Source organism: Grammomys surdaster, unplaced genomic scaffold (assembly GCF_004785775.1).
Source record: "Grammomys surdaster isolate TR1022 unplaced genomic scaffold, NIH_TR_1.0 125688, whole genome shotgun sequence".
In the NCBI taxonomy this organism is placed as follows: domain Eukaryota; kingdom Metazoa; phylum Chordata; class Mammalia; order Rodentia; family Muridae; genus Grammomys; species Grammomys surdaster.
Genome location: NW_021620524.1, coordinates 1467897 through 1491732, shown reverse-complemented (window position 1 = coordinate 1491732; position 23836 = coordinate 1467897). Strand labels below are relative to the sequence as shown.

The 23836-nt window shown below is 44.3% G+C and overlaps 1 protein-coding gene across 2 annotated transcripts in view; it reads right to left on the bottom strand.

Moving 5' to 3' along the window:
- The window catches only part of Nploc4 (NPL4 homolog, ubiquitin recognition factor), a 58128-nt gene that overhangs the window by 20991 nt on the left and 13301 nt on the right, over positions 1-23836 (bottom strand). For both annotated transcript variants that reach the window (XM_028787920.1, XM_028787921.1), the window contains exons 4-12: positions 19942-20118; positions 17579-17627; positions 16750-16844; positions 14544-14667; positions 12354-12533; positions 10127-10213; positions 7932-8003; positions 7115-7241; positions 1708-1868 (exon numbers count right to left, since the gene is read on the bottom strand). In XM_028787920.1, the coding sequence (XP_028643753.1) occupies positions 1708-1868; positions 7115-7241; positions 7932-8003; positions 10127-10213; positions 12354-12533; positions 14544-14667; positions 16750-16844; positions 17579-17627; positions 19942-20118 (1072 nt within the window). The remainder of the gene's footprint in view (positions 1-1707; positions 1869-7114; positions 7242-7931; positions 8004-10126; positions 10214-12353; positions 12534-14543; positions 14668-16749; positions 16845-17578; positions 17628-19941; positions 20119-23836) is intronic.

Sequence of the window (23836 nt, the reverse complement as noted above, 5' to 3'; positions counted from 1 at the left end):
GTGTGTGTGTGTGTGTGAGAGAGAGAGAGTGTGTGTGTAAATATAAATAAAGACTGGAGAGACTACTCATCAGTTAAGTGTAATGGCTGATTTTCCTGAGAACCCAGGCTCACCTCTCCTTGACCATGTTAATTTACTCTCAGGGGATCCAACACCCTCTTATTGCCTCCATGAAAACCAGACATGAATGTCATACATACAGGCAGCAACACCATACCCATAAAATAAAAGCAAATAAGCCTTATTCTATAGAATAAATAAGTAAAAATAAAAACAAATCAAATATGTTTCAGTGACTAAGAATACTTCCTCCTCTTTCCAGAGGACCTGAGTTCAGGGTCAAGAACACACATGGTGGTTCACACACACCTGTAACTCCAGTTCCTAGGGATCTGATATCCTATTCTGTCCTCCAAGGGCACTGTACACATGCGGTACAGACTTACTTGAAAGCAAAACATTTACACACAAAACATATAAATAATGCTAGGTGTGGTGCTACACCTTTAATCCCTGCACTCAGAAGAGGTAACTCTTCACTGTAAGTCTGAGGCCAGCCTAGTCTACATACTGTATTGTGAGACTCTGCCTCCTCCCCTAAATTAAATTAAATAGATATATAGAAATATATTAACAAGCAAACACAAAAAGGCATTGTGAGTGGGAGTAGTCCAAGAGAGTTCCTGGGCAACATTAAGACTGGACACAAGGAACCAAAAGTAATAGTGGTAAAACCAATCCTAACAGAATGGTCAGCCAAACTGCTCCAAAAAAAACATGTGACAGGGTAGCATGCTCCAAAAAAAACAGGTAACAGAGCAATAACACCCTTATCCTGCCAAGCTATAATGCACATTTTATCTGTAAACTGTCCTGTGAAATTTGAGCTCACCGAGAACTGGTTTTGGAAGTGGGGTTGCCCCACCCCATTTCAGATCCAAGCACGTTTTCTAAGATTCTTTTGTTTAGGGATGCATTGCTTCCAGCTCTGTGACACGGAGAAGAAACCAACAAAACAGCCCCAGAGTAAAACCCTGGGGGCAGGATGTCAACTACTTCCAGATTACTGGCTTCACCCATGATGTAAAAGAGCCTACAGTGGGAAAGAGATCAAAGTCCAGCTGAGGAGAGAAAACTCCACTGGCTTCTACTGATGTTATAAACATGACATGACATGATGTTGATGTCATCTCTGCCTGTTGCTATTTGTTCTCTTACTTGGAAGCCTCACACAAAAAAAACATTGCTCTGCTCGGGAATTCTGATCGGGAATCCAGCTGACCGAATCCAGCGGCTTCTCACTCAGCTTCTGGTGGATGCTTATCAGCCTCGGTCTGATTTGATATTTCCATCCTATCATTATTTGTTCTTTTGCTTGGAATTCTCACAACAAATAATTGGATAGGTGTAGCAAGCAGAATTCTAACAAGGTCCAGACAGCTCGTCTTTACAAAGGAAGAGGAGGCTGCATGGTGAGATCTGATGTAACACGCCCAAAACCAACATGTTTGGTTCCTTTTCTGGCTATCCCCCACAATGCCATAATCCCTCCACCACCATGGGTAACTAACAAGCTTCAGAAAGTATCCGATGCCTTGACCCACAGTTGGGCTTTAAAATACAATTGATGACACAAGACCACAGGAGTCAGAGACAGATTCTTATTATCCTACATATACGTATATTTTTGTTCTGCTTTATTTTTACCTTATAAAACACATCAGGAACATATTGCTCACTGCTGGACTCCTTGGCATAGCCGAGCTCAGGGGCATCCTTACAAGGTAGAAGACACTCATCTCGGACCAGTGCCATGCACTGATTGGATACCTGGTACCCTTCAAAGTGAACCTGGTTGTCAGGACCACCTGTAAGAGAAAACCTTTTAGAGAAGCTACCAAAAAATAATCAGAAGCATTCCACATTACCTATCCTCCAACCACTAGTAAGCAAAGAGTCAAGAATATGCTGGGTAACCTGGAGGGTGGCTCTAGCCTTATCCACAGAGCTCTGGGTGTGTTTGTGTGTGTCTCTCTCTGTGTGTGTGCGTGCGTGCGTGCGTGTGTGTGTTAGAGCACACAGACTAAGTTTGGACACAAAAGTAGAAGGACAGAGACACTGTTCTGAATCCTAGCAGCTCTAACACTTTAGTGAAGAGGATCAAGAACAGCAGCAGATTCTTTGCAGGGAGGAGGAGGTTCACAAGTACAGGTGTGGGGTAACAACACAGAAGCTATGTAGGGCTGGGATGCAGAGTTCTTGTCTAGCATAATGGAGTCCTAGATTCAATCTCCAGCATAAACCAAGCATAGTGGTAAAAGCCTGTAATTAGCTCTTGGGAGATGGAGGCAGGAGGATCAAAAATTCAAGGTCCTCATCTACTACACAGCAAGTTCAAAGCCAGCCTGGGCTTAATGACAATGTCTCAAAAAGAAAAAAGAGAAAAAGAAGAGGAGAAGAGAGGAGAGGAGAGGAGAGGAGAGGAGAGGAGAGGAGAGGAGAGGAGAGGAGAGGAGAGGAGAGGAAGGCTCAGCCACACAAGTCTAAAGACTGGCCTGAATCTGAGACCCACAAGGGAACTGACTTCCATATGTGTATCATGGTGCTCCTATGTGACTGTGTGCCTATGTGCCTCTCCACTCTCTCTCCAAGTAACATTAAAAAGAAAACTGATGCTAACACGCAGATCAAACATGCAGCATCTCCAGATTACAGAAACCTATTAGTTGGATCAAGTCAGTGTTTCAGGCAACTCATACTGTGAATGCCAGGACACTGCCCAGACCTATAGCAATGGGCACCCCAGGAGTGCTCATAGCTCTCCATACTAATGGCACGCCACCATACAATGGGCACCCCAGGAGTGCTCATAGCTCTCCATACTAATGGCACGCCGCCCTGTGGTATACCCCTCTTTATGTGCACCATCCATAAAGACCCAACATTAAGGGAGCTGCAGAGATAGGTCAGTAAGGCACCTGTCTATCACCTGTCTGGATTTGAGCCCTAGAATCCACATGACAGAAAAGAACTGACTCCTGCAAGCTGCCCTTGAACCTCTGCATTCATTCTGTAGGGCACACGTCCTGTGTGCCCACAAACACAAAGGCAGACACACACAGTAAACTCGAGTGTAACAAAATCACAGATTTGTGTTATTGTAATTTATAATCAAATGTTTTTTTAAAAAAGAAAACATTGTGGACAAAGACAGTATAAATGACTATTTCAAAGAGAGTCACTCAGCCAGTTACACTGGACCCCTGAAATTAAGGGGGTGAGGATGTGACAAGTGTAAGTAGGGTAATCCCAGAATCAGGGCTACACAAGGATAACTCCAATGTTCATTGTTCCTTTATAGCTCTAGAGACTTAAAAACCCTAACTCTATTTCAGTTTAGAAACATTATAATCAGGAAAGAGATTCAATCTGCTTTTCAAATACATATCTGACCCAGACCTGAGAAACACAATCAAAGCAAAAAAAAAAAGAGAAGACAAAGGTAAAAGTTGGCTCCTAAGCCATTCATCTTCATACACAGAAAAGAAGGCCAGCTGCAGCTGGTGCCAAGTGCCAAGAGAAACAAGCCTCCACTAACTATCCTGTTCAGAGCCTGGCTGCCCGTCCTCTGCGGTCCTCCCGGCAGACAGCCATTTCCAGTCATCAGCATACCAGGTTTAGCTGAGCAGCTTATCTGACAGCACACAGACCAAAGCTGGGGACATGCAGGAAAGCACAGGTGCACAACTGCTCACTATTTCCTCAGGGCACTACAGACCAGGAAAGGGTTCAGATCAGTCATTTAAGTGTGACAGACAGGTCATTAGGAATGTAAACCTTGTGAGAAGAGAATGTTAAGTAGTACCTATAAACACAACATTGGTTTGGGGTTTTTGTTGTTGTTGTTTTTAAAGCATCAGAAACCAGGCTTGGTGATTCATTTTTCTAATTCCAGTACTTGTAAGGTGGAAAAAAGAGGATCGGGAGTTTAAGGCTAGCCTGGGTAACATGAGATCCTTACCTCTCCACTCCATGCCCCCACAAAGGGCTCAGTATATCCAGCAAGTCTGAGGCCCTGAGTTCAATCCCCAAATCACAGAGAAGGGATGGGGAGTAATACTAGTCCAAACAGACCATCTCTGAAACTAGCCTGAGCTATACACGCTCCTTTGTCAGTGGAGAAGAAACACGCACATACCCACAGGGTTTACGTATCTTTCAGGAAAGCTCATAAAGGCTAAATGAGATGCTGAAGAGCCTGGCCAAGTTAACTTTCATTTTCTGTGCAAAGTGCCTGCTAGAAAGCCCACACGCAAAATGGAACACATGCTGGAAAGTAGCAGTGACATAAAGAGCCAAGCTCCCTCAAACCTGGGGGCTCCAGAAAGTCATTTTTACAACTCAGGAGCCAAGCAGGTAATCAATGAGGAAGACTCCACATATAGTATGGCATTCACTTAAGCAAACCACTATACATATCTGAGCCAGAAAAGCTGTGGAAAAAAATCACAGGAGGTAGGGAGAGCCTGGAGGCAAAGGCCTTGGTGCCCAGAAGGTACCTAAGCTCAGCACAAGAGGCACCAACTCCTAGGATGTTATCCGCAAACAAGCAGGCTCACAGTTTCCTCTCCAATAAGGGAGATGGGACTGCAGCAGGTCCATTTCCCAGAACCTTTACAGGATTCCCACTTGCCGCTGGCCCAAAGACCCTACACGAAGGAGAAATACTGCACTTGGAGTTAGAAAGCCAGTGTCCTGGCTATGGTAGCTGAGACCTGGGATTAACATCTGCAGCCCTATACATTCTTCAGCCAGCGCCCCATCTAGAGAGCAAGATGATGAGACCAAGCACGACAGAGAGGACTCAATGCTCAAGCAAAAGCAGCCGGACCTCATATCTTACTGTAATCAAGGTCAGTCATTACCTCATAGTTCCAGATCCTTTAAGAGCCAATTCTGGATGCAAAAATGTCATGGGTGATCTAAATTCCAAATGCTGAACAAGCAGTGTGACTCAATCATTGAAGGTGGCAGTCTCTGAGATGTCAACTACTTACAATTCTAAAAATGTGCCAGTTCTTTTGACCCAAGGGACAATTTCCCCATAGAAACAGTAATTTAAAAGGTTGAATTACTATGGGAGCCCACAGGCACTCAAAACAGCCATTCTCAGTGAAGGTGACAGTTTTAAAAGTCTGTGAAGGTGTTTCTGGCTGTTCCAATAAGGGGCACTGCCAGCTTCTGTGGGATGTTGAAGATGCTAGGCATCCTGCCAGGTAAGAGGTGTCACAAACAATAAGAAGTGTTCCATAGCCCTACCCCTGCACATTCATGTAGGCAAACTCCCCTATCTATTATGATCCAAGATTAGAATGTTGTTTTATAAACCACCATGAAAGCATACACACATGACTATAATCTGAGGTCTCCAGGACCACAAAATTGTGAAGGAAGCAACAAGATAAAGCATGAAGCATCTCAGGAGGCCATCATCCTAACCATCAGGATATAGGTTATGTCGGATCTGCTATCAAACCTTGTATGTATCCTGACCACACAAGCAGTCTGACATCTGTCATTGTGTCAGTGACCTCTGCCCTACCTGGCCACAAGAACTCTCTGGGGTCCTTAATCCTAACCAACACTTCCACTTAATCCCTTTAACACTCAATTCCAGCAAAAATTTAGAAAAATGTGTTACCAATCTGTATGTGCAATAATTAACATGCTTCCATCATCAGCATAAAAGAACAAAGAAACGACCAATGTCTCACTCTTCAAAGGATGTTCACTCAAAAAAAAAAAAAAAAAAAAAGGGGGGGGGGGGGGGGGGGGGGGAGGTGGTAAGTACTCCCTTGTCGATCTAAGCAGGCCATAACCTCTTAGGAAAAGGCAAGCTTACTAGCATTTAGCAAGGCTTAAAAAATGCCAAGTCTCTTGAAACAGAAACCCACTGACAACAGGGAGCTGACCACAGTCCCTGCATTAAGGCAGTATGAATTAGTGCAGGTTCTCAAAAACCCAGAAGGAAGTCTAAACTAGGAGCCTGAATGCAGGCTGTGTGTGAACGGGTAGAGACACTATCGAAAGAGCCAGGAAGTGAGCTGGGCAGTGGTGGTGCACATGCTCAATCCCCGCACTCCCTCGGGAGACAGAGGCAGGTTCATCCCCGAATTCAAGGCCAGCTTGGTCTACAGAGCAAGTTATATACAGAGAAACCTTTTTTAAAAAAAAAAAAACCAAAAAACAAAAAACAAAAAACAAAAGCAACAACAAAAAACCCCACAAGGTAGGTCATCTGGACATAAGCTCTGTTGTCACCTTGGAGAGAAGAAACCTTCAGAATCAGAGTCAGTGCTTGCTTTAAAACCTAGCTAAACAAATCACACACACGCTTCCAGTCTGGCTCTCCGCTTTCTATCCCTATGCCTTTCAATTCTATGGTCCTATGCTTGACTTTTCTTTAGGATCGCACCTTAGGGATGTAACAGAAGATCTGGTGCATGTTCATATAGGCTACAACCTACTATAGTTATAGTGTATGAGACATGTACTATCTAACAGATATTGTCCCAAAAGATTTATAGAAAAAATTTTGAGAATGACAGTCACATTCATCATGTCACATGTACATGAATCATAAAAACAGAAAGTCTCTTTTAGCACAGTTATTTCTAGTTGCTGAAAAGAGATACCCTAGGCTTGAGATGAGAACACTAGACCTGAGGATAGCCATAGAGAAGCCCTGACTTGGCCCTAGTCCTCTAAGTGATGCTAAACTCAGAAATTTTTATCATAAAACAAAAGGAACAATCTATGTTCTCAAGAGTTTATTAAGAAGCTTATTATGCCAGGCAATAATGGCACAAATATTTAACCCCAGAATTTGGGAGGCAGAGGCAGGCAGATTTCTGAGTTCAAGTCCAGCCTGGTCTACAGGGCAAGTTCCAGGACAGCCAGGGCTACACAGAGAAACCCTATCTTGAAAAACAAACACACATACACAAAAGAAGAAGCTTATCATAACAAAGTTAAGGATGAAAAGCTGCTGCAAAGAAGAACAAACATATTCATGGGCATTAGTATCTGTGGCATTACTCTGCCACATTTATACCTGTGGCCACTGCAGTAACAAACTTGGATCCAAAATGACCATCGGGAGAGAGCCGGCAAATGTTGGGGTGCTTGTTTTGAAAGTCTCCTGCAGTGATGCATTCTTCTGAACTCAGGAAATAGGTGTCCTAAGCCAAGAGAGGCGGTATATCAAATTTTACAGCATGTGTCAAAACAAGCTTCTATTTCTTCTAAGAAAATATTAAGAGTTTAGCCAGCAGGATGACTCACCAGGTAAAGATGCTTGCCACTGAGACTAACTGACCTGAGTTCAATCCCTAGGTCCCCCATGATGGAAGAAGAGAAACAACTACAAGCTGTTCTCTGACCTCCACACATGTACACATGCACAACAAATAAAATTATTTAAAAAAAAAATAAAAAAAGAAGAAGAAAGAGCTTCTAATGCCAACAACTTGGGAAGCAAACAGAAGTGGATCTCTGTGAGTTTGAGGCCAACTTGGTCTATATGGTGAGTTTCAGGACAGCCAAAGCTGAAATCCTTATCACAAACAAACAAGTAAATAAGCTACAATGCCTCAAAAATCACACTGAGACAAATACCTGCAATTCCTAGCTATCAGGGACTCATGTAAAAACCTGTTCAAAGTAGGAGGGCAGAGGGCCTTGGCACCCACTCCCATAGGCCTCAAGTGGAGGTGAGTGGGATCTGCTCTGCTGGACGATTGAGCAGGGCGAGCCTTGACTAACAAGACTGTCTTCCGAGTTATCTGCAAGCTGTGCAGAGACTGAGAGGTCCAAGTCAGCACTCCCTGAGTGAAGTTTCAGGCCAAGCCACATTCCTGTCTCCGTCTCACCTTATTCCGACTGTATCGGACTGTACCCTTTCGGGTATCTTCTGAGACAAGGTCCGTGAATATCCATCCAACCTTAATGAAAAAGGAAAGCATCTTTTGAGTATCTCCATACAACAGATGGCTTCTGTCCTGGGAGCATAAAAGCAGTGCCCTTCAGACAACCCTTCCAGCTCCTGAGCCAAGTAAAGCTGAGCACACAGTTCCTCAGCTCTGCTGCCAGGGAGGAACCAGCACCTTTCTCTGGTGCTGCAATGATGAACATTCATCCATCAAACAGACTGTGCTTAGGACCACTCAAGCTGGTACTGCATTAGAAGTCAGAACATCTTGTGAATGAGACCAACAGGATGAGCTAAGGAGTTTATGCTCCAAAAAGAAGACAGACAAGAAGCAAGCAGTATGGTTTCCTGGGGTAGGTCTTCCATAAGGAAAAAACAGTGTCCCTGGAGAGAGGCGCCTAAGATGAAAGGAATGTTACAACAGAGGTTTCAGCTTGCCACAGCTGAGGGTCCAAGCTCTAAAGCTGTACCACTGGAGCTCCCAATTCAGGGGCTGTGCAGCACCTATATGTCCTACAGTGACAGCCCTTCAGGCTCTATCATCTCTGCTCACTCTGGCCACCAGCATCAGGAGACAGTGAGAAGTTGTCAGACTGGTACTTAAGGACAAGCAAAGCAACCACCACTTCCATCCTTGGGAAAACTGACAGGTGGCCACCACCCTCTCCACGAGACTGAGACTCAGCTCATCAAACCACCATCCATACATAAATCTGGGATATACGGGTCCCTACTGCTGTAACAATGCTCAGATGAGCACAAACCAAAAAGGACGGTAACACAGAAAGCAAGCACAGAGTATCCATTCAACAGGCACAGTCCAAACCAGGCTGAGGGAAGAAAAAGCAAGGAACGAGAGTTTTGAGAAAGTAACTTATATCATTTCAGACTTTACACGGTCATGATGTTAGGAATCATATCCGCAACACACAGGTCTAAACACTGGGCCACTTTTTCTCTGAACAAAACTCCCAGACTCTGCACCAGAGATGAATCAACACTGAGATGCTGGCTCCAGAACATGTAGGGTATTTCTGCCTCAACGAGGTAAAACAATGCTGTGACTCTCCCAGTCCTGTTTCTAGGTCTTCTTGCCCACCTACACAGAGGCAAGACAGAGCAATCCACACAGAGCACTCCTCTCTGTCTACATAAAGACAAAACTCACACAGCTCCCAGGGCTGAGCTTCCACAGCGTGCTCCAGTCCATGGCCTGTACACCCTAACAAGGCAGGGATGGAGCAGACGGCTGCAGTCCTCACAGTGGGAGGCTGAGGCAGGAGGATTTAAGTTTAGACCAGTGTGTGAGCTACAAAAGGACATGTCTTTTTTTTTTTTTTGGTTTTTCGAGACAGGGTTTCTCTGTGTAGCCCTGGCTGTCCTGGAACTCACTCTGTAGACCAGGCTGGCCTCGAACTCAGAAATCCACCTGCCTCTGCCTCCCAAGTGCTGGGATTAAAGGTGTGCGCCACCACTGCCCAGCTCAGGACATGTCTTAAAAACAAAAACCACAACCTACCATTCCTAGGATACTTGTCACGGGTGAGAAACAAACCACAACAATGGACTGAAAGGACTCTTTCCTATCTGCTAAGTGTCCCCGAGACCTAGACAACTGGAGGGTCAGAGACCTACATTATACACAGGAAACCCAATGCTGATGCAGGAAGGATACCAGCACCAGGTAAAGCAAGCCACATGAACAGCAAACTCTCCTACAGAGTGCACTGTGGCAGCTGTCTTTAGGAACCATGGCTATCAAGATTAAAAGCTGTCTCTTCATACCTTATATTGGGTCTTTATAAATAAGTCTTGCTCTATGTACCAGGCTAGCCTTGAACTCTTGATCATCCTGCCTCAGCCAGCAGAGTGTAGTCAGGGAGGGGCGATGACAGGGTCGACACATATGTTCCTAACTCTCAGCTTTGTTACTTGAGAAGATACTCTCACCTCACTCCAAGTCAGGGCTACTAGCAGCAATGAACACAACTGAGGCTGCAAAGGGGCTGAGTCCACACTTCATCTTGTCAGCTAAGGGTTTGGTCCCAAGCAGACTTACCCACTCCATCTGTTTGGATTTCCCCAGCATGGAGCCTAGGTTTCCCTAAAGGCCACCTGGCTGAACAAGCCTCATACCTTCCTCAGGCCAAGTTTGGCAGCAATTTCGTCAACCACCTCAGCTTTCGGATCGTCAAGAAGCTCCAGGCTGTTCTGTGTACCAATCTGCGTGGAACCAGACATAGAAAACAGTCAGAAGAGAGACCTGGGAAGAGTGGTACCTCTACAACCTCCACTTCCACCAGCTTCAATACTGCTCAACATATCTACAGCTACGAACACAAATGGGCCCAAGGGAAGGCTGCCTCTGCTGTTTGCCTGAAAGGTGCCTTCACCTGGGGAATGGAGCTACTTTCAAAACTTCCATGAATGGGGGCTGGAGAGATGGCTCAGCGGTTAAGAGCACTGACTGCTCTTCCAGAGGTCCTGAGTTTGATTCCCAGCAGCCACATGGTGGCTCACAAACATCTATAATGGAGTCTGATACTCTCTTCTGGTGTGTCTGAAGAGAGCAATGGTGAATACATAAAAAATAAATTAAAACAACAAAAACAAACAAACAAAAAAATAACTTCCATGAATAGGTAATTCTGCTCTAAACAGCTTGTGCCCTCAAAGACCTTGTTTACCACAATAGACCTAGTAATAGGACCTAGGTGGAGTTATCCACCTTGGCTGGAGGTACAACCGCCTACTGGAACTTAAGAATAGACTGCCCGCTGAGCTTGCCTTGCCACATAATCCTGCTGAAACAAAGGATGGGTTCTCCAGCCCATCTCTGGCTGAAACAAGGATGGGTTCAGTGGGGCTTTCTCTTTATTTAAATAGAAGAGCTGAATATTAAACTTTGAGCCTTGATCAGAAAACTTTGTCTTGGCTTCATGCTTCTCTCATCTCTCCATCCCTGGTGGTGGCTGCTACATCCTGCTTTTTTAGACAGTGTCTCAGTTTTTAATTTGGACTAGACTGAGAGTCACTATGAAGCACAGCGGACCTTAAACTTCAATCTCCTGTCTTTTCCTCCTAGGTACTTGGATCTTAGGAGTGAGCACTCACACTGGGCTTCAATGATACTTCTAACGTAACTGCTACACCCCACAACAGAAGATCTTTAAAACAGGGCCGGAGCCGAGGCTCTGTATTTACAAAGCAGAGGAGTACTCCATCATCCAAGGCCTACAGGGTCTGAGTTACCACCGACCATTTCTTTGTAAACAAAGCAACAGAAAAAACTTCTACAATCCCAAACATCTTGATACAAATGTCAAAACGTCAAAGTGGGGTGGGATGCACAGAGAATCATTGCAACAAAGGCAGGGATGACATATGCACTTCTGCAGAAGTCACACACTGTACTTCTACAGTCCTGCCTGCAGACCATGAAATGTGCCCTGGGGTCACATGGGGCCCAGGGTCAGACGGTCTAAGAAGCCAGCAGAGTGAGGGGTGCACAGTGACCTCCAGAATGCTGAAGTGAGATCTGCCCACAAGTCTGACGACCTGAGCCTGGTCCCTGGAACCCATCTGGTGGAAAGAGAGCTGATCCCACAGAGTTTCCTCTGACCTCCACTCATGCACTGCGGCATGCACACACATACAGACCTGGAGACACAAATACATTAAAAAAAAAAAAAAAAAAAATAAAAAAAAAGGCTGGTTTCTGTCCCTATATGTCTGTTTCCTTTTAGAAGTCAAATTTTTCTGATTTTTTTTTTTCATTCAAGGTCTCATGTATGCTAGGCTGGTACTCAACTTGCTAAGTAGTTAAGGATGATCTTAAAGTTTTTGGTTTTTTTTTTTTAATTTTTGTTTTTTTGGGTTTTTTTGAGATTGGGTTTTTATGTGTAGCCCTGGCTGTCCTGGAACTACCTCTGTAGACCAGGTTGGCCTCAAACTCACAGAGATCCTGATTCTGCCCCCTGAGTGCTGGGATTAAAGGTGTGCACTGCCACTGCCCAAACATCTTAAACTTCTGAACCTCCTGCCTTCACCTCTCCGATGCTGGGATTACAGGCATGTGCCACCACACACAGATTATGAAGTGGAAGAGACTTGACCCTAAGCTTTGTGAGTGCTAGGCAAGTATTCTACTCAAAGTGTTATAGGCCAGCCCCAGGGGATGTGATCATTTTGGAAATAATTATCACATATATGAGTGTAATGTGTGCATGCCCAAGAGTATACAGCAAGAGATAGAAAAGCTGTGGAAAAAAACATAGGGAGAAAGAGGCCATCAGAAAGGGTGCTTCACAGCACCATACAAACAACCCAGACCTTCTTACACCCAGGCCCTGTACTCCTGTACCTGAGGAGGCTCGTAAATTGCAGCCACTTCAGCCCTGATGCCAAGGGGAATGTCTTTGTGCTCTGTGTAACGTCCATATAAGTACCCGAAATGTTGGTTTCCTGTCTTTCTCCAGAAGTCAAGGAATCGGTCAGCAACAGTGTGATTCTCAAACATGATGTTGTCCACATGTCTGTATTTCTGTAGAGTTAACAAAGGTTAACAAAAGCTTAAATGAAAACATCCCATCAGAAACAGTGCTGTTTTTCAAAACCAATCTAGTGAAAACATTGTCTAGTTGTTTAATTTATTTAGCTTTGTTTTAACGTGTAGGAGTGTTTTGCTTGTGTGTATATCTGTACTCCTCCTGCATGCACGGTTAAGAGCACTGAGCCATACCCCTAGCCTCATTTGTTTTTATTTCAGCTTGGACCCAGCCCTAGTTCTCAGTCACACAAGCTTAAAGGTGTAATTTGCACATGTTGCCACTGGTAGATCATTGACTGGCCTAGCATGCGCACTGGAGTTTAAGCCCCTGAAGCAAACAACAACTCAAACTTAAGAACCTACTCTGGCCAGGTATGGTGACCCATGCATCTCAAATCCCAGCACTGAAGAGGCTGATGCAGAAAGAAGACTGCCTGGATTGTGAAACTGTTAGAGACTGCCTCTAAACACAGAAGAGATGGAGGGAGGGAGGGAAGGAGGGAGGGAGGGAGGGAGGAAAGGAGGGAGGGAGGGAAGGAGGGAGGGAGGGAGGGCAAACTGCTCTGTTCTTTAGAGATCAGGGGGACAGAAAAAGGAGAATTTCATCAATCAATAAACTGGAATTAATCTCACTGATTTTATCTAAAATGGAGGTTTCCAAACTGGAAATAGCTTTCCAGTAAGAATGAAGTAATTAAGAAAGATTATGATTCCAAAGACTTGGAGCTGGAGAGATGGCTCAACAGATAAGAACACTGCTCTTGCAGAGGGCCAGGGGTTCAATTCCCAGCACCCACATGGCAGCTCACAACTGTCTGTAACTCCAAGATCTGTACCCCTCATACAGACACGAATGCAGGCAAAACATCAGTACACATAAAATGAAAATTAATAAATTATTTTTAAAAAGATTCTAAGACTCTCGATCATGCTCCAAGAAGCTAGATATGCCTGGCATAGCCAGGAGAAGGACACAATTCATTAGCCACAGTGATAAGCAGGAGGCCAGCACACCTCAGCTAGGCTCTTGTGAACCTGAGAGATCTCTGATACACTGGGAGCCTCTGCTACCTGCTTCCATGTAATATGTTCTTAAAGGTAAAGTCACAAGCACTGAGCATTTAAAAATCTCCTAGAAAACCCTATGTTTCAAAATAAACAACAACGAAATAACTAAAATACATTTAGAAGAAAGAGTCTGAAGAGATGGCTCAGTGGTTTCTCTATTAGAGCACCAGAGGTTCAGTTCACAGCACTCACTGGCCTGTAACCGCCTGTAATTGCAGTTCTGGGGCTTCCAACAACTTTTTCTGGTCACATGCATATATATAACACATACATATACATGTGTGCAGGTGAAATACCCATACATGTAAAATAAAGATAAATATTTACAATTGTTTTTGAAAGAAAATCCACCCTCTGTACAAGCCAACCAAATGGAACCTGAACTTGAAGCCCCACACCTGCAAGCACTGGAAACTTATCCTTCACTTAGGAGTGCCACAGAAAGGCAGATGGTAAGATCTAAAACCACCAGAGGAACTAGAGAGATGGCTCGACAGTTGGAGCACTTCCTGCCCTTCCAGAGGGTCCAAGTTCTGTTCCCAGCACCCACATCAGGAGGCTCCAACTCCCTGTAGCTCTAACTGCAGGGAATCGGGTCTCCCTCGCCTGCCCTAGTCAGGCACACATCCCACACAGACATACAGCATGTATACATGTAACTAAAGCAGGGTGTGCTAGCACAGGCCTTTACTCCCAGCACTTGGGAAGCAGAAACAGTCAGATCTTTGAGGTCCAGGCCAGCCTAGTCTCCAGAACAACGTTCAGGATAGCCCAGAGCTACACAGACAAACCTTACCTCAAAAAACAAAACAAGAAACTAAAAATATAAACTGAATGAGTGAAAGACAGACAGACAGACAAACAGACCGACCAGAGAATCTGCCACAAAGGACTTGTTAGTCATGAAAACAAATCTCAGGGACACAGGCTGCTTACCTGTCTGTTCAGAGTAATGGCACTAGGCTGGCATTTGGTGCAGATACCATTTGGCCATGGGAGGTGTCCCTCACACCCTGACTTAATCTTACAGCTGATGTTCTCCAGGGCAACAAACTTCCCCCTGAGGGAAAACAAGAGTGCGTTAAACATAACAGTAACAGGGAGTCAGGCAGGAGACTCGAGGGCATGTGAGCCAGCTTACATCCACTGGACAGTGCTTGGGGGGACGAGGATGGGGACGATGCAAGGCAATGCACTGTAGCCATTCTAGAAGAAGTTCAAAGTTCCCCACGATGCACTGAAGCCATTCTAATAGAGTTCAAAGTTCCCCGCTCTCTGCAGTGTCCCATAGAGGGACAAGGCTCTTTCCCCACATCCATGAGTCTGTCAAGAACACTGCTGTAAACCTATCATCTAACTTGTGCCACCAAGAGAAAGTGCAGCTTGTGAGTGACTAATGACATTATTAGGCCAGTATCTACTCATCTGTATAACATGCTCTCTCTTAGGAAAAATCTGATTAGGACACAGAACAGTTACATAGTCACTCTAAGCCGGGCGGTGGTGGCGCACGCCTTTAATCCCAGCACTTGGGAGGCAGAGGCAGGCAGATTTCTGAGTTCGAGAGTTCAAGGCTAGCCTGATCTACAGAGTGAGTTCCACGACAGCCAGGGCTACACAGAGAAACCCTGTCTCGAAACAAACAAACAAACAAAAACAAACAAATAAACAAAAAAAAAACACAAAAAAAACCCATAGTCACTCTATCTACTAAAGTAAAAAGCATCATCCTAGGTTCTCAGTGAGTGAGGCCCAGGCCCATCACTGACCGACAGTAACTCTGTTTAAGTGGTATCAGTTTTCTCAATCACAGAATGGTCCACTCCACCTTCTTACTTGATAATCGTTGTTTTATTCATTTAGTGTGCATGTGTATATGTGTGTGCATTCACATGCAGAGGTCAGAGGTCAACTTGCAAGGCTGTTTCTTTCCTTCCATTATGTGGGTTTTGGCCAGGGATTGAATTTACCTCATCAGGCTTAGCAGCAAGTACCTTTATCTAATGGAATCATTCCACCAACCTTCCTTTCCTTTCTTGCCCTTCCCCCAGCTTTATTAAGAAATAATTGACAAAAAAAAAAACTATTAAGTTGTACCACATGATTTTTTTTCTAAATAAAAATGTTATGGTTTTGGTGTTAATGATGATTCAAAATACTTATACATGCTGTGAATGGCTAGTTTGAGATGAGTTAAGATCACCTTGCCGGGCTGGAGAGATGGCTCAGTGGTTAAGAGCACTGACTGCTTCTTCCAGAGGTCCTGAGTTCAATTCCCAGCAACCACATGGTGGCTCATAACCATGTATAATGGAATCTGATGCCCCCTTCTGGTGTGTCTGAAGACAGCAACAGTGTACTCATATAAATAATAAATAAATAAGACTCAAAAAAAAAAAAAAAAAGATCACCTTGCCTTAGCCAGTGGTGGTAGCCCACTCCTTAAATCAGCACTCAGGAGAGAGCACTTGGCAGACCTCTGAGTCTGAGCCTAGTCTGGTCTACTAAGTGAGTTCTAAGACATCTTGGACTATACAGAGCAATTCTGGGTCAAATAAATAATTAATGCTGGCAGGTTGTCTGAGAAAAGCTATAATCAGGCAATCATTTTTAACAACAACAACAAATAAAATAAAAAATAAAAAAACAGAACAAAACAAAAAAACTGCTGACTTGGACTCAAAGCCATGTCCTCTTATTAGTGAGGGCTGTCTTAAGAAAATCAAACAATATCTGCCTTAGTTCACCTTTCTGCCCACTGCTGCCACCAGCACTCAGGGAAAGAGGAGGCTGCTTATAAGGCCTTGCCTGACCAAGTCTTTTAACTAGAGCCCCCGTGGTACCAGAATGCAGTCCCCCATAGTGTTGTGGCTTTAGCCCCATTACAGCTGTAAAAGTAAAACTGACAAACAGGGAAGAGTGCTGGGGAACAGGTGAGCTGAGATTCTCATGGAGTAGCTGTCTTTGCAACAGCTGTATATCCTGTCTCCCTCCCTGAACACTGTGGTGACAGCAGGACAAGTGCCAGGTTCTCCCCTGCCTCTCTACTGCTTTCTGCACTGCACTGCCTCACTCTTCCACTCCCATGCCCTGTGACTATAAACTATAGAGTTTGTGTGCTGGGGCCACAGACGATACTTACTTGTCAGCCCCTCCAGTCAGCTTCCGGATGTAGGCATGGAAGGACATGTGCTTCACAGGAGGCTCCAGGTGGTTCAGATAGTCCTCATCAAATGGCTGCCAAATCATACACAGAAAATGAATGGTCACAGGTTTTCCAGGACACCTGAGACTTCTAGATCTTACTGTGCAGGGGATCCGACCAGAGGCACAGAGACAACGAGGGAGGCTAAGCTGGGTCTTCACTAGTTCAGGGTTAGAATCAAGTTGGGTTTTTTTTTTTTTTGGTTGGTTGGTTGGTTTTTTTGTACTAGTAACATTTTTGAGATAAAATAAACTTTTGTTAAACACAAAAGCTCTAAGACATTTCAAAGTCACACCAGAGGATATAGCTTAGTGACAGAGTGCTTGCACCTCAGAGGCAATCCTCATTCATACACACACACATACACACACACACACACACACACACGGGGGGGGGGGGGGAGAGAAAGAAACAGGAGATCTAAGATTCAGACATAGTAAATCAAAAACATCACAAGCAGGAACCGAGAGGCCCAGCTATGTGTCAGAGAAGAATTATCTAGGAAGGCAACTGTACATACTACTCCTTCATCATAGCAACACAAATGCCTCAGTCATTCCCAATCCCCCTAAAAGGTCACTCCCATAAATAAGTCTCAGACTCTTTGTGCCATTTGTACTACTGGGAATAAAAGGCCCAAGACAATAAATAGAGAAAAATCTTTAAAAAGCCAAAACACCTAAGTTTAGGACAAGAAAATGCTTAGACAGCTCTTTCAGCAGCAGCCAATCACTGTCCAGCCAAAACCTCCTCTGCACAGACTCACCTCCAGTGGGACACAGTGCACACACTTGCCCAAGGGACCATGACGGCATCTGGAGAATGCACAGGGACACAAAGGTTACTTTGTTACTACTTCCCAATATTTTTGATATTTAGAATATACATCACACTTCAGCAAAGTGCTTCCCTACAAATGAAGAATTACTGTTGGTGGTACACAAACATATTTCCCACTATAATAGTTATTTATTCCGGTATGTTATCAGAAAGAACCTACACAATGTATCACCTGAACCTGTAATTCCAGCACTCAGGAGGCAGAGGCAGAAAGACTCAAGCAAATTCAAAACCAGATTGCTGACAGGGCTACACAGGAAGAGCCTGTCTCAAAAGAGGATGAGAAAGGGGTAGAGGGGAAAGGAGGAATGGGGTGGGTGTAAGGAGTAATGAAGAAAAAGGAAAGTGAAAACCCTAACCAACACATCAAGCCCGTGGCTTCATCAATGTTAGATGCTTTACAGGACGTCAGCTGAAAAATAAACAACCCATGAGGTTGTGTTCAATCCCCAGCATGAAATGACATGACTAAAAAGCTTCACTAAGTGAAAATGTTAAGAAAGGGCTGGGGGGCTGGAGAAGTGGCTCCGAGGTTAGGGACACTGACCAACCTTCCAGAGTCTTGAGTCTAATTCCTAGCAACCAAAGGGTGGCTCACAACCATCTCTATTGAGATCTGATGTCCTCTTTTGATGTGCCTGAAGAGAGCAAGTGTAATCACATACATAAAGTAAAAACGAAGGGAGGGAGGAAAAGAAAGGCAAGGCAAGGTAAGGCAAGGCAAAGCCGGGTATCAATTGGCTCAGGCCTTTGATCCCAGCACCGGGAAGGCAGAAGCATTCAGATCTCTGAGTTTGAGGCCAGCCTGGTCTTCAGAGCAGCCAGGGTACACAGAGGAAACCCTGTCTCAAACAAAACAAAACAAAACAAAATAGAAAGGAAAAGAAAGAAAAGAGGTAGACTCTGTGCTTCCTCCATCACTTGGAGGCAGGCTTATTTCTGAAGCCCAGAATTAACATACATGTGAGCAGGCTCTAAAGGACCAAGAAAGCCCAGATTATAGTGAGTCCCTTGGAAGAAACACCAACAGGAGTCTCAGAGGCTCCAGTCCTGCAGCTGAGTGGCATTGCTGGCTATTCCATCTGACATAAAAGTTGCTGATGTAGCGTTTAAAACCAGTATCCCAGTGTCAGCACCTTATTGTATTTACACAATGATACACTTTAAAAAAAAAAAAAAAAAAAAGACTTACTGCAGAGACAAATAGCTTCCACTACATAATTTCACATCTGAGTTTAAATTATGATGTTTCTAACTGGTTTCTCTGTTTTACTTTGCAATTTTATTTTATGTGTATGGGTGTTTTGCCTTTATGCATGCCTTCATACTATGTGCTTGGTGCAGAGGTCAGACAAGTGTAAACCACCATGTAGATCCTGAGAATCAAACCTAGATCCTCTGCAAGAACAGCAAGCACTCTCAACTGCTGAGCCATCTCTCTAATCACTAACTGGTTTCTTTTTTAAAAAACATTGCAAAAAATTCTAAAATAAAGGAATGCACAAGCACTAGCATTTTACATAACCTGGTACAAAGTGAATATCCAAGGAGCAGATCTGGGGATCAGATTCACTGGAGGGTACACACTGGTACCCAGTGTCCAGGATACTCTATTGCTTCTAAGAGGTCAGAGCCAGCCCTTATACTGGTAAATAATCAACTATCAGTCTCTTCCACCCCTGCCTCTGCTGGTGCAAGGAGACATGCATCTCAAGAGGCATCAAGCCGGGCAGTGGTGGCGCATGCCTTTAATCCCAGCACTTGGGAGGCAGAGGCAGGCGGATTTCTGAGTTCGAGGCCAGCCTGGTCTACAGAGGGAGTTCCAGGACAGCCAGGGCTACACAGAGAAACCCTGTCTCGAAAAACCAAAAAAAAAAAAAAAAAAAAAAAAAAAGAGGCATCAAAATAGACCCTACCTGTCCCTAGACACCTTCTGAATTTCTCGGTATTCTCATACTCCTAAACATTTCATGTGGAATCTATTTTAAAGTTTCATCTACTAAAAGCTGTATAACATTCAATAAAATAATGAGGCGATAGGTGGCCACACTCAGATCTTTCATCTTTATCAAACACTAACATGGAACATGTTTAAATTTTTTTTTTTTGAAACAGGGTCTCATGAGCTAGCCTGAGCTCACTATCTAAACCAGGCTGACCTTAACTTGCAATAGTCCTGCTTTTGCCTCTAAGGGCTAAGGTTACTAACTCGACCACACCCAGCTCTTAAATATTTGCTTTAATGATCCATTAAAAGCTTCGCTGGCAGGAGCCTTATGGAGCACTTACAGCTGTGGGTCTCGGCTCCTATAAATCTTTCCATCCTGCTTGCTGAGGTATTGATCGATCTCATCTTCAACCACATTAGGAGCACCAAAGGCCTTTAACCCTACTGAGGTCGATGTTTCCATTTCAGATGATGGTCCAGCAAGGCTTGAGGGAAACAGGAACAACAAATCGCCATGCCTGTTCAAAGGAAAAAGTGTCACAATGCCATAGTATGCCCCCAAATCCAAACCACAAAGTTTGCTGTGGACCCTGACAGCCTCAAAGGACAAATGCTACCATTTAAAGGCCTACATAGGGAAGTTCCTGATTTTAATACCACAGAATTGTTTCTTTCCTGGCGCTATACACATCAGCGCACATCCTCTGAAATTTAACTTGTTTTACCAATATTTTAAAAGCTATGAGACACATGTAGCCATCTGACTGCAGGTGCTAACACAGCTTGTGCTCACCTGGACCTCGAGGACAGCCATCCTGTTCCTTCTCTGTGTGGCTCCTTCTCTGCCTTTGGCCCCTCTCCATCCATAGCAATCTAACCCACACACGCTCAGGCCATGTTCAGCTCTCCATCCATCCATGTGGCTCATACACAAGTCCTAGACTGGATGAGGTGACACTGAGTCACAAACATCCAGACACAGATGATGAAACCACTGATTTACAAGATATTTCACATCTTAGTCTTCTCATCTGCCACAATCAACAAGTTCCCAGGTATAATCCTGACTGTCCTGGTTGGTGATTTCTGGTTTGATTTGGTTTCTGTCTTGTCAGCTTGGCAAACTAAAGTAATACAACAAAGAAGCACAACTGAAAGCATGCCTGATACAATGCCTGTAGGCAAACTGTGGGGAGTCTCCTAACTAGCAATCGATACACAAGGGCCCAGCCCACTGTTGGTAGGGATGTTGGTCAGGTGGTCCTGGGTATTTAAGAAAGCAGGCTGAGCAAGCCCTGAAGAATGAACACTCCTCCATGGCTTCTTTTTTTTTTTTTTTTAAGATTTATTTATTTTACTTATGAGTACACTGTAGCTGTCTTCAGACACACCAGAAGAGGGCATCCGATCTCATTACAGATGGTTGTGAGCCACCATGTGGTTGCTGGGATTTGAACTCAGGACCTCTGGAAGAGCAGTCAGTGCTCTTAACCACTGAGCCATCTCTCCAGCCCCCCTCCATGGCTTCTACTTCACTTCCTGTGCTACTCTCCCTCAATCACTGTGACCCAGTACGTACAAGCCAAATCAGCCAAATCAGCCCTTTCCTCCTCCCCAAGCTGCTTTTGGTAGTGGTGTTTTATCACAGCAATAAAAAAAAAACCCTAACTAAAACACTGACTTATTTAAAAACAACAAAAAACAAAAAACAAAAAAAAAAACACCAAAACTCCACATCTCACTACACAACCTGGGCTGGCTTCAAACTCAAAACCCTTCTGTCTCTACTTACTGAGTGTTAAGATTACAGATGTGTGCTACCACATCTGGCTTAACATTTCCCAGGGACAAATGGTCACCACACTATGGGGGCAATTCTGCTGCTTTCTGCCCTTGTGAAGAACATACCCTCAAGCAGATGCCAACACTTTCTTTCACTCTGATAGGGCAAGTTCCCAGGCAAGCCTTCCTGCTCCAAGACTGCAGAAAGCCTGCTTTCCAAAAGAGCTGCCACAATTCTACTTGCTCTGCTCTGCTCTGACTTGACATGACTTGTGGCTAAAGGTTTCCTCTCTGAAGCTATTCACAGAACCATTGTGGGTCATGCCTGACCAGAGGTGTCTAGTGGCACTAAATCAGCTCCAGCCTTTGAAGAAAAGAGGTGACAGATCATTTGGCAAACGTTCAGCTGCTGTCAACAGGACACACAAGGAAGAAGATGAGAGAACAACTGGTCCAGTGCTGAACAGCAAACCAAAGACGAACAACGTCTGCACTGATACAAGCACTGACAGACATGCAGCCTCCCAGGAGCAGGGCTGCAGCTCTTTAGAGCTGCTCTCACCAGCCTTATCACCCATAATTCATAGGCAATAAAGCTGCCAAACTGTAACCAGAACTTCTGCTTCTAGCACTGGATTAAATATTTCTAAACATCCTCTAACTATAAAATACTTGGATCAGACACTGGATCAATCTTAAATACACTGTAAAAAAACTGCTGAACTCTAAAGGTAAAAAGCACCCACCCAGGCCTTCCAAAGCTCACAGTGACATCAGTAAGAATGGCGGAGGCCTCAGCCACTGTCCCTTGACCAAGGTCAGGATTGGGAATTTGAGGCTCTGAGACAGCAGTGTTCACTGGGCAACAGACGAGTCCTTGAGTTCTCTGCCCACATTAGACTGTGAGCCTGAAACCAAAGGATTAGGCAGACTTGATGGTGCACACCTGTTATCTCAGCACTTGGGAAGGTAAAAGCAAGCCAGTACAAATTCAAGGTCAGCTTTAGCTAGACATCAAGTGCAAGGCCAGCTTAGATAATGTGAGACTGTCTTTAAAAAAAACAAAAACACCGAGATGACTCAAGGAAGTCAGAACAACTGAGGGAATCCAGAAACTCAGAATGGGAACCAAGAAGAAATTGAATCTGCTTCCACCAGACACCCTAAGGGGAAAAGTCACCTCCAAGACTCTAGTCAGGCACACGCATATGGAGTGAAACCTGGGAGGCTTCTGGGATCTGGAAGACAAAAACCAGAAAGGAATGCAGCTCCACAGCACCCCCTTGTGCTTACACAAGCAAATGCCACTAAAACCACTAAAATCAAATAGATCCTCTTAGAAGCCACACTTCCCCCAGTAAAAACCAAAAATTACAAGAGAAATAAATTCACACAGGCAAGAGTTAATAGAGTAATTGCTGAGAGAGAGAAAGAGAGGCAAGCCTACGACTCAAATGCTGGAATTACAAGACACAAACACAAACTCCAAAGAATGGAACAGAACCTTCCAGGAGAAAGTCAGGAGCAGCCTGGCACTTTGAAGTACTAGACATCAACAGCCCCATGAAAGGGAATCAGGTAACGCTTTGGTTACGCCTCGAGGTTCAGGCCTGTAAAATAGCTACTCAGTAGACAGAAGGCAAGTCCAAAGCTAGCCTGGGCAACACAGAAAGACTGCCTCAAAATAAAAAGTTTAAAAATGAGGAGAAACCTGGGAATACAGCTCAGTCAGTGGTAGAGCGCTTGCCCATCCTTTATAACAATACTGCAAGTTGATACCAGTACTGGAAAAAAATAGGATATTTAAAAGCCAAAGTGATACAGACACCTGTAGTCTGAAGCAATTGAATTCCAACTCAACAAATAAGACAATATAGGCAGAGGCAGGCAGATTCCTGAGTTGGAGGCTAGCCTGGTCTAGAGAGTGAGTTCCAGGACAGCCAGAGCTACTCAGAGAAACCCTGTCTCAAAAAACCAAAAAAAAAAAAAAAAGAAAGAAAGAAAGAAAGAAAAAAAATTAAAAAAAACAACCAAGCAAACAAACAAACAAACAAAAAAAGGAAAGTGAGAACAACAGATACCCTATACTCCCAAGCAAGGGTGTTAACACCCAAGCAGTCATGCTGACCAATCAGGTCTCCATAGTCAACATGGAACGCATGGAAACCAGAGAAAAACAAGCAGTTGCGAATGCAACCTACAAGGTGGGAGGAAGGGAGAATCTCAAACTCACAATCCTCCAGCCTCAGTCTCTCAAGATCATATGTATCAGAGCACACAAGAGAACAATGCTTCAAGACATACAGTGTCATCACAGGATTCACTACAAGTTTCATTTAATAAAAACCGAAGTGAAGGGTGCTAGCTGAGGTGAGACAAGGGTGGCTGGCTATCATTCAATCCACTCTCAGCCTGAAGGAAGAGACTAGAAATCCCTTGACTCACTCTGCTTAC